At 45.1% G+C, this 13790-nt stretch overlaps 1 protein-coding gene across 2 annotated transcripts in view; it reads left to right on the top strand.

Annotated features, from left to right (window-relative positions):
* Positions 1–13790, top strand: part of Itpr2 (inositol 1,4,5-trisphosphate receptor type 2) — a 410062-nt gene that overhangs the window by 197109 nt on the left and 199163 nt on the right. For both annotated transcript variants that reach the window (XM_052175272.1, XM_052175273.1), the window contains exons 33-34: positions 1134–1262; positions 2409–2529. In XM_052175272.1, the coding sequence (XP_052031232.1) occupies positions 1134–1262; positions 2409–2529 (250 nt within the window). The remainder of the gene's footprint in view (positions 1–1133; positions 1263–2408; positions 2530–13790) is intronic.

Here is a 13790-nt window from a genome sequence, read left to right as displayed (position 1 = left end):
TGAATCTGAGGAACAGAGTAAGGGAGGGCACCCCAGCCCAGCCTCAGCTGAGGCCTGGATCAGAACAAGGGAGGGCACCCCGGTCTAGCCTCAGCTGAGGCCTGGATCAGAACAAGGGAGGGCACCCTGGTCCAGCCCCAGCTCAGTCCGGCTCTTGCCCTCAGCCTGCGGGGAGGGAGGGGGGCATAAGCCATGCATGTGCAAGCTGGCTCCTCAGGAGAACCGTGGGTAAGAGAGTGTGGGAAGGATTTAAATTTACCCTCCCTTATTTTTCCATTTTCCTTCTGTGTTAACTGCTTTTCTTGCTTCTGTGATCATATGCCTAAGAAGAAGCAACTCGGAAAGGAGGAGCTTGTTTCTGCTCTCAGTTTGGGGGTACTACGGTCTGTGGAGGGCAAGGGATGACAGCAGGTGGCTGAGTGGGGCACCTCTGTGGCTGGTGCCCCTTCTCCCACACCTTGGCTAAAGGGGAAGCAGGAAAGAGACAGGAAGTAGGTGGGGCTTCCAAACCTCAGGCCTATCACAAGGAATGATTAACTTTCTTGAACAAGGATCTAAGTTGCAGGCGTGTCCAACCCATTCATGGTCACTGGGACCCAATCTGCAAACTTTATGCAATATATATTGCAGTATATCTTTGTAAGTTGATAGCGCATTTGTGTAGGGCAAACTTGATAGATGACAGTCACATTCTTCAAAATAGCCCCCCAGCTAGGGACCAGGTGTTTGAACCCGAGCGTCTGTAGAGGACTTTCCACACCCAATGTCAACACCTCCCATGGGTTCCTCTCATCTGGTTGTACTCACGGTGGCTAGTTTCTTCAGCTTCCTCTCAATGGCTGTCTTCCATTAAAATCAAGCGTGTGGACCAAGGGAGAGGTAGGAGGGCAATGACAGAGAAAAGGGCAAGCTAGCCGAGGGCCCGGGGGGTGCGAAGGACCCTGGAGGCTGAAGTGATAGAGGCCCGCGGGGGACGCTGCCACAGACGATTGGGATTGGGACGAAAACCTTTCCCTCGAAAGCAGCTCCACTCCACGATGCATAGAAATCGCCATGGAGAACTCCACAGGGCGACTTTTAGAAGGTTCCTCTGCCGATTTATAACTTGGAGATGTGCTTCGCTTTCTCTCCAGGTCTGTAACACCACCACAGACAGGAAACACGCAGACACCTTTCTGGAGAGGTGTGTGACGGAGTCAGTCATGAACATCGTGAGCGGCTTCTTCAACTCCCCGTTTTCGGATAACAGTACCAGCCTCCAGGTAGCTGAACCCAGTGTTTGGGAGAACGTGGCGGCGGGGTGCTTCCCAACGCTGCCTGGGATGAACCGCATCTGCTAGGAGGGCCTTTCCCACACTCTGGAAAATCACCGGATCCTGTGTCACCCAGCGCTGTGTCTCATTCTCACTCGGCCAAACTTCATCTTAGCATTAACTTACTCATAGTAGTGCAGGGGAATGGGTTTCACCGTGGCGTTTGCGTGTAGGCGCGGTAATATTTTCTCACGTTCTGTGCGCTCTCTCTCCTCTCTTCTGTGGTCCCCGTGTTTTCTGTGTGGTCTTAGCTTTTGCAATTTTGACTGTTCTGAGTCACTCTGAAATTTACACTTTAGCAGGCAATCCAGTTTACACATCACTTAATCAGACTGAAAGATGATGGCCCAATCTACTCCCTGCCTTCCCTCCTATCCCCTGCCCTCCCTCCTACCCTCTCTCCCCTCTTGCTGCCCCTCCCCTAATCAGACTTTATTTTACTCACAGAGGCCTCCTCTCGCAGTTAAATCATTTCCCACTTTCCACTCACTGCCAGACACGTCTCGTCTGTCTGTGGAGGGCCGATTCTTCAGATAACGACTGATTGTTTAGGTGGGCCTGCACCTGGTCCACCCGCCACCTGTTAGTAATTTATCTTAAAGGTTGGCATATTGAGATTTTTATACAAGTCTTTATAAATACTTAAAAAATATTTATAATTTTCAACCTTAAATGCCACCAGATGAGGAAACAGCAAAATATACTGTGGCATATCTCTAGGGTGGCTTTATTAAAACCCATGTTTCAAAAGGGAAATTCATAACTAGGAAAAATGATTCTCTGCATAGCACCACAGAATTGTGTTAAGCATCATCTAATTTTGTTTGTGTGAAGAACGCACGTGCTCAAGCCTGTGTACCTATGAGTTCCCACCTGCAGGGAGTGCTTGGCATGTCTCCTTGTCATGCCATTGACACACGAGACATTTTTGTTATGTTAAGTATTTGTGAGTGGCTCTGAAGCATACAATAGGTTGGTACCCTGATTTAGGGTCCCGTTTGCTAAGGTATAGCTAAGCTTCCTCCTCAGTGGGTTAGGGGCTTAGGGGCACCGTGGCTTAGGGGCATGGAGTGACCACTTTCCTTCCCTTTTTAGACCCACCAGCCGGTCTTTATCCAGCTGCTGCAGTCTGCCTTCAGAATTTACAACTGCACCTGGCCCAACCCAGCCCAGAAAGCCTCGGTGGAATCCTGCATCAGAGCCCTGGCTGAAGTCGGTAAGTCACGGTGTCCGCTTCAGCTTTTGCACATTTCTTGAGGTAACTGTGCTTGTGGCTGAGAGCTACACAAGTATTCTCAGCTAGAAACTTACAAAGAAACACAACCAGACATAATTTTGGTTTTGTTTGTTTGCTGTGGAACTGTCTTATTTGTTAATAATAGTCTGGTGTTCTTAATATGTTCTTACAACAATAGGTATTTTTGAGTTTTCTTAAGCATTCCAGTTTGTGTAAGATCGGTACTACTTAAAGGCCTATTATACACTGAATGCTTTGAAATTATAAATGAAATGGAGGCAAGAGATTTAATCTAAGGGGAAGTGAGTGTAAGAATTTTCATAGATGCCCTGCTCTGTGTCAGGTCATGTTTGTGTATAGTTGTATATTAATGATTATATAAAAATCTGTATATAGTAGGTGTGTTTATGTGCATTGTATGTGTGAATGCAGGCACATGCGTGTGCAGCACACATGTGGAGGTCGGAGGAAAATTTCAAGCGTCAGTCTTCTCCTTCCATCTTTTTTGAGACAAATCTCCGTTGTTTCCTGCTGTGCACTGGACCATGGTGTCTTCTGTCTCTGCATCTCATCTCACGGCAGGAGGGCAGGCATCCCAGACACACACACCTGCTTTATGTGGGACCTTGGGAATCAGATTCAGGCTCTCAGCTTGTGCCTTCAGCATTTAGCATTAAAATGATTTTACTCTTTCCTTAGTCTATGACCTGACCATGACGAGATTATATATTAACAAAACTTAACTGTGGCACTGGTTTTAAGGAAATGAAAAATCAGTTATAATCTAAGAATATCAATTGATGATTAATATTCAGCTAATAATATAATTTGTCAAGGGAATTAATTCTAAATAACAATTCTACCTACAAGTAAGTGGAATAAATAATTATAACTAAAATTTCTACTATGCTTGCCTCTTGGGCACAGTGGCACCTCTTGTGGGCCCAGGCTTCCCTGTGAGGTTCTGCCGGGAGCACGGAGCACTGAGCCTCTCTGATGCCGTGCTCCCTGCTGGCTGTGATGCTATCCTCCCCACTGGCCTCATGGCTCTTGATGGCCTGCTCTGGCTTTTGCTGGGGGGTGGGGGTGGGATTGTTTTCCCCAGTTCCTGTGCAAGCGCTGAGGTGCTCCACCCCTGAGCCCCATCCCTAGTCCTCCCATATTGCATAGGCTAACACTTAAGAATTGTATTGTCACCAGTATTGTGAGCTGTATGTTTTCCACGCTGTGTTTATGGTTGTGATCTGAGCCTCTGGCTGTATCTTGGGTGACTCTGCTCCATGCACACTGTCACCTATATCCCGTACGTGTGCTGGCCCTGGCCCGGATGACCCCCTCACTATCAGCTGACTCTGCACTCAGCCTCCTGTGCAGACTTTAGGCCTTCCTGGGCTCCAGGGCTATGGGCCATGGCTGCTTTGCATGCCCGAGTTCTCTGTGCTCCTCCTGAAGTGTTGAGAACTGAGAGATCCTGCAACAGAAGGAACACACAGGGAGGGAGAGGCTCCAGTACATACTGTGTAAGAGATAAAGAAAGCCACACCCAGTTCCCTAGTCTTCATTTAAAAAGATTCACAGAGCATAGTGTTTGAATGCATTTATATAAAATGATAACACGCCCCAGTGCTAGAATGAAAGATCAGTGATCTCTTTTGTTCGTTCATGCTTTGACATAATTTCTGAATTTTTAATAATATATTGCTTTTGAAGTTATAATGAAATAGCAGTGGAGGGATTTTTTTTTTGTTTTGTTTTATTTTATGGGGTTTTGCATGTGTGTGTGTGTGTCTGTTTTACAAAATTAGGAATTCTATTAACCATTAAAAAATACCACTGAAAGGAGCAACAGATAGTGTTCCCTTTCACATAGCACAGGGCCTTTGCTCTAGTCCTCATTTCCTGGTTTTTCTTCCTGCTGTTCAGGCCTCTCTGTTCTTCCTCCATTAGTGCTCAGGAGAGCACTGATGCCACGCGGCCCTGCAGAGCGCTTAGAGGAAGTGCTGTGTACAGACCGCACTTAGAAATCTCAGACAGAGTCAGGCACTGGGTACACCTGTCATCCTAGCAGACAGAGTCAGGCGGCAGGGGGAGGCGGGGGCGGAGGGGTGATGGGGTGTACACCTGCCATCCTAGCTACATAAGAGAGTGATGCAGAAGGACTGCAAGCAAACTCAAGGAGATACAGAGAGCCTTTGTTGCAAACTAATGAAGGTTCATGGATTAACGAAGGCTGGGGACTTCACGTGTGCTCATCATGTAAATGTGAACTTAGAGGTGTTCACAGTATACCCAGAGCAGTTATTTAACACAAGATACTGGAGCCTTGGAATTAAATAGTCACCAAAAATACACTGGCCTAAGTACATCTTTAAGATTTCATTTTGTGCACTAGCCAAAGCTGAATGGTTTTGCAGAAAAGCTCAGTTCCTTTTTAAAGTACGCTAAGAGAACACGTGTGGTCAGACACTATGGACCAGTTCTGTTCAGAGCCTCAGCTGAGCGGATGATGGGGGCTTTGCTGCGGTGCCTCAGCTTCTTCTACATGAGGCTGGCTGTCGTCTTCCTCTTCTGGTTGGTTCCTCTGTCTCCTGCTGCCGTCACTTGCTGTGGGCTTCACACCTGTAGTCCCATCATTTGGGAGCAGAGGCAGGAAGATCAGGAGTTTGAGGTCAGGTAGGTTATACATTATGAGCTACGTGAAACCATATCTCAAAAAACAACAAAAAACATTTTTGTTAAAATTTCTTCATGAAAGCCGATTCTTTCCACCATCCCCCCCACCCACCGTGGGCTGTTTTCCTTGTGGCTTATGCTTTCCTTGTGGTTTTTATTTGATCCCAGCTGATGCCATCACCAGCATGGCTATTATCTCATTAGGTCTGAGAAACAACAGCTGTGATACAGCTGTCAAGTAGACACTCGTAGATGCTGGAGAGAGGGCTCAGCAGTTTAGAGTATGCACTGCTCTAGCACCTGGATACTGCACCTGCACCCACATCTGGTGGCTCTCACCAGCTTGTCTCCAGCTTCAGGGGAATCAGATGGGCTCATCTGGCCCCCATGGATAATGTACTAACATATACAAATCCAGACATATACACACACAAACCTTACTTAAAAAACAAAATAAATCTTTAAAAAAGACACTCATAGAAAGATGATGTCATATAATATCATATAACATAACATGGTCATATTATCACATCCCCATATCATCATACCATATCATATATCATCATGTCATATCATATCATGTATCACATTATAGCATTATCATATGTCATTTCATTTATATCACTGTATCATATTGTACCATGATGATATAGCAAATCATTCAATATGATATCTTCATTGTTTTATACATCATGTCATATTATATCATCCTATATATCATTTCATATACTATTTCATATTGTAAAATATAATATTATATTATATATGATATATATCATCATATATTACCTCATTAGATTGTAAACTCTCCTATCCTATTTTATGTCATTATGTCATATCATATCATCATGTCTTATGATATTATCACATGTATCTTGTCATATACTACTTCATATTGTTACATAATATCACATTATATTGTCATATATAGTATATGATATATTATCATGTATCACATTAGATTATATCCTATCCTATTCTATCCTATGCCATCATGTTATATCATATCATCATATTATATTATTTCATTACATATTATATTATTTCATATTATCATATAATATCACATTGTATCATATATCACATACTATTATATATATCATCATATATCACCATATCATATCATGTCATATTTCAAATCTTTATGTCACACAATATTACATATCATATTATATCTTATTATACCATGCCAGCATAGCTTCAATTATCATATAACATGTATCATATCATGTTATATTTTCACACATATATTATTTCTATATGCATATATCATTTCATATTACACCATTATATATCAGATCATGCCTTATAATCATACTGTATCTTCATATCATAGATCCATATACCATTTCATATTATCATATCATCATATCATACCATGACATCATTGTATATTATATCACATCATGCAATATGAGCATATCTTCATAGTTCATATTTAGTCATGTAGTTCAATCATCTGTAAACATGTTTTCATATTGTAAGATTTCTTCGATTTGAAATCTCTTGTTTCTTCTTTACTGTTTGCTTCTCATTCAAAATGGAGACTCTGAAAACAGAGACTTTGATGTTCATGATAAACAGGATAATAAGACGTATTTGTTACTCTCTCATCACAGAGTCAAAATTCTCCACAGAAATGACTTAAGGATGACGCCCTCCCTGAGTGTCTTTGGCTGATATTTTGAGGGCACGGTCCACTGTGGTGGGATAGTGTGGTGACATTTGTGTCTCTAGCTGTGGCCACAGGAGCCTGAGGCAGCTGTCCCCTGCGCCCACAGACAGGAGGCAGAGAGATGCCAGTGCTCAGCTCACTCCTTTTGATTCAGTTGGGGACCCCGGCTGTTGGGCTGGAGCCACCTTGGACTGGGTGGGTCTTCCTTCCTTGGTCAGGTGTCTCTGGAAACACCCTCATAGATACACCCAAGAATGTCGCTAGATGTTTCTACATCCTGCTAACAGTGAGATGATAATCACTGTATAGTTGTGTGTTGGCTTATGATAGTCTATGGACTCTGCGGACTTTGCCTTGGCTAGTTTCAAAAGGCAATAGGACAACAAATTTGGGTTAAAGATCAAATTAACTTTGTGACACTAGGATCAGGCACCCCCTCACAGTATCAAACAGAGTGACATCCTATGATCTAGTGAAGGTTGGGGTTTCACAGACAGAAAGGGACTGAGGGAGGTGGAGACAGGGCACAGAGCAGACCCGCTATTTGAACGTTCCTTTCTGTGTCATGGGAGGGCAGAGAGACACCCACAGCACGACAGGGTTGGTTGCCGCAAACCTCCATCTCTCTTGGAAACTGACCTGTTTCTGGGCCCAGTCATTACCTCCTTCTGACTAGGTCAGGTTTCCTGAGACATCAGGCAGTTTACAAGCGTGGCCGTCCATGAAGTGCAGCCACGGTGGAGAGTGGCCGTGTGAAACTTTACAGCTTAGATACGCGATCATGTCTGCTTCAGCTTTCTATCAAAATGCATAGCAACACTGAAATTTGGCACACCTCAGACATTTAGGAATATGATGTTTAAGAGACTAGCGAAGAATATATGTGTAAAATTCCACATGGTCTGGGAATAATGCTATATGGTCCATAAAGCCTTTTGATGCACCTGTGAATTGGTAAACACATTTCTTACAATGCAAATATCGATTGTGGTTTACATGTGTGAGACACCTGTTTCTCAAGTACTCTCAGAGTACCCTTAGCTCAACCTGTCTGTCATCCAAAATCCTCATCATTCGTGCACTGGATACAAACGGAGGTAGGAAGACGGCAGGCCCATCCACTCAGCCCTTTCCTCTCTGACCCCAGTAAGCACTTGCTGGGTGCTGGGAAATGCTGAGTTACAGCATGAGTTCTCTCTACATGCACTTGGTTAGATGTTTCCCCTCAGTTTACTCATTCCTGGAACTCACATGGCGCAAAGGCTTCCAGCAGACACATCGACAAGTGACTTCCATATTATTTCACTTGGGAAAGAATTCTATCCATGTGTTTCATAGCTGGCCTGTGATCTGCGGGATTGATATTGGGTGGTTGCCTGGCTGTGCCGTCAGGTTTCCACACGGACATCCCATGAAATGGCTTTACAAATGCTTGCCTAATGAATACGGACTTCAAGCCAATCATTCTCAAGATGAAGGAAATATTAACTGTTAGAGAGTCTGCCTTAAGTAACTGTCTGTTTTCCTCCACCAGGGGCATCTTAATGGGTGTTTCAGGAGTTTGACATTATAGAGTCTTGTGATTATGGCTTTAAATCCTGATTATTAGCTCAGGGGCGAGCCTTGTCTTCTGTGTTCAGTGCCCCGGCCGGCTTCCTTGCTGGAGAGTGCAAAACCAAATGCTGAATCAAAACAAAATAATCCCCCTAAACTCCATTGTTTTACAAAAAAAAAAAAAAAAAAAAAAAAAAAAGATTGGAGTAAGTTACAATACAGCATAGTGTTTTATAAATATTTCCAGTTATTAATTTAACTGATTGTTTAATGATTCCTCTCATTATCTGGAAGGTATCATAGCTGAGGTAAATCCACTCTATTAAACCATATTTTCTGAGCCCAGTGAATTTGCAGGGTGTTAGAGGTAGGTAAGTCATGCAGAAAGCAGAGATAGGTAAGGGTATCAAGCTAGGTGCCCTATCTGTCAGGAGGTTCTGGAGCCTCCCATGGCTCTCTGAGCATGTGGGCAGCCTGTGATATTCGCAGCTCAATGTAAGAACTAAATGCATGCGCATCCCTGTGGTTCCGCATCCTTTTGTGTGACCGTAACTGACCTCATCCCTATTTTTAAACATCTGATGTTTATGGTCATCTCTATTGTGAAGATAGAAAATGAACAGCCAGGAGTGGACCTTCTGTGCCATGACGATGCTATCCCATGATGTTAGCACACCAGCAATGCTAGAGAATGCCTTTCTCCTTAGCACTGTGTTTGGAGTTTGTCGATCTTAGTAAAAATATTGCTAGAGTTTTAATGAAGTTTTTTTTTTCTCCCATGTGTGAGGAAATAACTGTTCCATATGATTGAGCCACCGGTATTTCCTTTGCTATAAAGGGGTCACATCTGGTCATTTAAATTTAACCATTACATAGTAAAAAGTGAGCTCTTTGACTGTTCAGTAGCTACTTTTCTTAAATTTTTGAAAATCATTGAAAATTTTTTATTCTTTAGCATAAGGAATATATATTTCTATATTCTATATTATACATTCTACATTCTATATATACTATTATATACTATATATTATATAGAATTGTTATAATGTAAGAAATAACAACAGGGCTTTTTGTTTGAGTCAGTGTTTGCACATGTTCCTGTGTGTGCAGTTGTGTTTAGGACAACCCCTCTTTTAGAGAGGTTCTCTGTGGGTCTGGGACCTTCCAAGTAGGTCAGACAAGCTGGCCAGTGAGTCCTGGGGTTCTCTGTCTGCGTCCCCAGTGCTGGGTTACAAGTGCACACCACCGTTTTCGGCTTGCTCTGGATAACAGACCTTAGCTGCTCTCTCAGTGAAGCAAGTGTTTCACTAAGCCATTAGCCATTAGTTTTTTTTTCTTTTTTTTAAGTTTAATTTCATTTTCAGAATATCTCCTGTCATTCTGAGGTGCTGTTTCATCCTCAGAGGGTTTTCCTAGTTTTGGTTTGTCTGCATCTTTCTGGTGTTAAACTGTTAAAAGCCTTGAACTCTGTGGAAGTAAGCGTGGTGGCCCTGTGACCTCTGCACTCAGCAGACTGGGGCCATAAAGACTGTGAGTTCCTCCTGGTCACAGAGAGGGGAGGGAGGGAGAGGGAGGGAGGGAGAGAGAGGGGAGGGAGAGAGAAGGAGGGAGGGAGAGGGAGGGAGGGAGGGAGAGGGAGGAAGGGAGAGGGAGGGAGGGAGGGAGCTAAAAATGGGGGAGCGCTGACTTTGAGACATCTAGGACACATGTGCTTACAGGTTGTGTGGTGTGGACTCAACGTCACCTCTCCAGGTGACTAGTCAGGCCTCCTCGCTGTTCTTGGGCCGCCACAGGAAGCATGTGCTTTGTTCAGGTACAGGGTCACTGGAGCATCCGTGTGGTGGAGATGGAGTGTCACATAGGGAGCATGTGCCGTGCGTTCAATGTTCTTCTTGTTTAAGGTCTCTGGTGGGTTGGGGAAATAGCTCAGTTAGTGGAGCACGAGCGAGAGGACCTGCGTTCACTCTGCAGAGCCATGAGAAGAGCCTTGGCATGTGGCTCGTGCCTAGAGTTCCAGCTGTCAAGGCAGAGGCGGGTGGGTCCCTGGGGCTTATGCCCCGTTCCCGGCTGGTGAGGGAGCCTGTCTCCAAAAAAGAGGTGGAGTCAGTAATTACAGACAAAGTTGTCTTTTGGCCTCCATACAAGCATGTGAACACAATGCACCCTTGCAGAGGTGAACACACACACATACACACACATACACACACATGCACATGTGCTCACACCTGCACACACACATGCACGTGTGCTCACACCTGTACACACATGCACGTGTGCTCACACCTGCACACACACACACACACACACACACACACACATGCACGCACACAGAATCAGCCATGAATATTTGTGTGTGGATTTATTCTGAGGATGTTTTACCGGAGGACAGGCACAGCTCCCGCCCACCCACGTAGGTCTTCCTCCTCCAGCTCCAGCTGTTCTGGCTCTGACGGGCTGACAACCAAGCACATTTTCTAATTAATGCTTGCTCTTCCCGCTGCCTCTCCCTTACCTGTCAGTGTGTATGTCTGAGCGTTTTCCGTGGCACCCGTCACCGAGCTAGCTGTGTTTTTGGAAGGTTGGGTCTGGCAGATACCACCAGTGGCTCCAGCTAGTTAAAGACGTCCGCAGAACACACAATTTTTAATGACTTATAATTAGGAATAGATTCCGATTACATCCTAAAGCCCCTGAAGAGACTTGTCATATCCAGGAAATTTTTAGGATTTATAAGCCTAATTAGGAGGTGAGCCTTGAAATAAAAATACCCGTGAATAAAGGTGGCTCATTTCTGAGAAGTCATTTTCTCTAGGCAAAGGTCCCCAAAGCAAAGTGCCTGGGCATCGGTCCGCTCCTCTCCCACTCATTTGTTAGGGACTTGGATGCCTGTCCTCTGGTGACAGGTTCTTAACAAGGCAGCAGTTCTAACTTAGGGACAAAATAGGAGCACTTCTTGGTAGGAACTTTAATACGACCTGTATTATGTGTGGCAGGCATGAGGAGCGACTGGAACAGCAGGCTCATTAGCAAGTGTTGCTGTTGGCGTAGGGATGCGCCCTGCTGTGTAGACACTGTACACACCATAGCACCCACATTGTTGCAGCTTGATGGAATTTAACTCAGTTTGGATCACAGCTTTGACTTAAAAACATTGTTTTCCTGGGCAGTGCTCCTGTGCATTGAGATAGTTAAATGCTTTTCTTAACCCCAGTGTTCCTTTCTGACCCCCACCCCTGGCGCCTTTTAACCAACCCATGGAAATCTAACTCAGCATTTTCCATTTATATTTCAAACTAGTATCTGTCTTATAGAGCAGAGAATCTAGTTCTGGCCATGTTTGTAGAGGTTGTTTATTTAAGATTTAATTTGTTTGCGGTTGTCTTGAGATGCTGGGATTGAACCAAGCGCTTCATGCATGCTGGGCATGTGTCCTTCCGTGAGCTGCACTCCCAGCCCTTGACGTGTTGGCTCCTTGTCCTGTGTGCACTTGGTGTTTTCAGTGCTTGCAGGGTTCATTGTTCATGACTGCAAAGTCACAGTTTAACCATAGGCCGCAGTTTATCTCACGGCCAGGAAAGTCGCGTGTTTTACCTGGTGTTCATAGTGTGCAAGGCAGGACACTAGGGTGGAATAGTCGTGTAGATCGGGGAACAGAAAAATATTCGATCAGTTCCCGATGGTGGAGTCTCTTCAGGTTTCCACTGGTAGAATGACTACCCACAGAGAGGCCTGGGGCACACACCTGTGGCTGTGAACTTTTACTCATATAAGGGACCAAGACTCATGGTAGAACTAAATTTCCATAGACGTCTTTAGAAAAGAATTCCTGCAGCTTTTCCTTGTATATCATATTATTTAAAAAGATAAGAACATTTTATTACTGTTGTTTTCATTCATGCGTATCTCACGTGTCTGTGTGTGGGTTTGGGCAGTGAGTACAGACCTCGCAGGCCAGAAGAGGGAGGGCATCACGGGTTCTGAGAACTGAGCTCAGGTCCTATGGAAGTACTCCTGTCCAGTCAGCCATCTCTCCAGCCCCACGCCGTGTATCAGCATCTATACTTAGATGCTGGGAGCCACCTGACCCGTCTGACCCGATCAGGGCTGATAGGTGCGCAGCCTAAGCAGAGCGGACAGCCTGGCGGCGGCACCTTGTCAGGAAAGCCACGTTTTGTAAGCTTTGTTGCTTTGGGCAGACTTTGTAACTTTGTTACTTTGGTTGATTGGGCAGCCACCCTGAAGGAGCATCATTCTGTGGTTAGTTACTCAGATCTTCAGAGCTAACGCAGCTCATGTGAGAGATGCCAAGAAAGAGCAAAATGTCTCAGAGAGTCTTCTCACGGATCAGGATTAAGTATCTATAAAAACCGTGTGCTGCCCATCCGGGGAACAGCATGTCCTGATGTAGCGTGGGCAAGGGACACAGACAGAGGCACTGTGTGCCTCCACGGGAAGTTGTCAGGGACGGTAGGGGTCTGTTCTAGACGCGTCTAGACAGCCGTGTGCTGCTCCTGGATGCCAGCCTTCCTAAGCCCTCAGCTGGAACTCGCATTTACGTTGGTACTTGGCTCTGTGCTGGCAGCAGGAATGGCTTGTTTCAAAGAAGTGTTTAATAGTATTTTCTTGGTGGTGAATTTTCATCAGCAGAAACAGCCTCATCTACTAGTATTTTCCTAGTAATGTGAAAGAGAACCTAATTATGTCTTCTCTCTCTCTCTCTCTCTCTCTCTCTCTCTCTCTCTCTCTCTCTCTCTCTCTCTCTCCTCCCCTCCTCCCCTCCTTCTCTCCCTCCCTCCTTCCCTCTCCCTACCTCTCTCCTCTTTCCCACCTCTTCCCTCTCTTCTCTCCCCTCCTCCCATCTTTCCCATTTGTCTCCTCTTCCTCTCTCTCTAATCTCCATTTCCCTATTTTCTTCTCCTTCCCTCCTCTCTCTTCTCTTTGCCTCTGCCTTCTCTCTCCTCCCGTTCCCTTCTCATCTTCTCTCTTTGGCTCCTTCTCCTCTCTCTTCTCTTTTCTCCTCTCTTCTCACCCTTCCCCTCCCTCTTCTTCCCTCGCTCCTTCCCTCTCTCCTTTCTTTCATCTCTCCCTCCTTTCCCCTCTCTCCCTCTCCCTCTCTTTCCTTCCCCCTTCCCTCCTTCCCTCCCTCCCTCCCTCCCATCCTCCCTCTCTCCTTCCCTTCCTCCCACCCTCCCTCCTTCCCTCCCTCCATCTCCTCTCTCCCATTCTTCTTTCCTATGTTTAGCATTCAGAACACATCTTCTGGTGCCTGTCGCTGTAACTGTGACTGTGATCCCTTTGTGTCCGTTTCTTGACTGAGCAGCAATCAGTATCCCACTTT

This window comes from Apodemus sylvaticus, chromosome 2 (genome assembly GCF_947179515.1).
Source record: "Apodemus sylvaticus chromosome 2, mApoSyl1.1, whole genome shotgun sequence".
Lineage (NCBI taxonomy): Eukaryota > Metazoa > Chordata > Mammalia > Rodentia > Muridae > Apodemus > Apodemus sylvaticus.
This window is presented reverse-complemented; position numbering and strand designations above follow the sequence as displayed.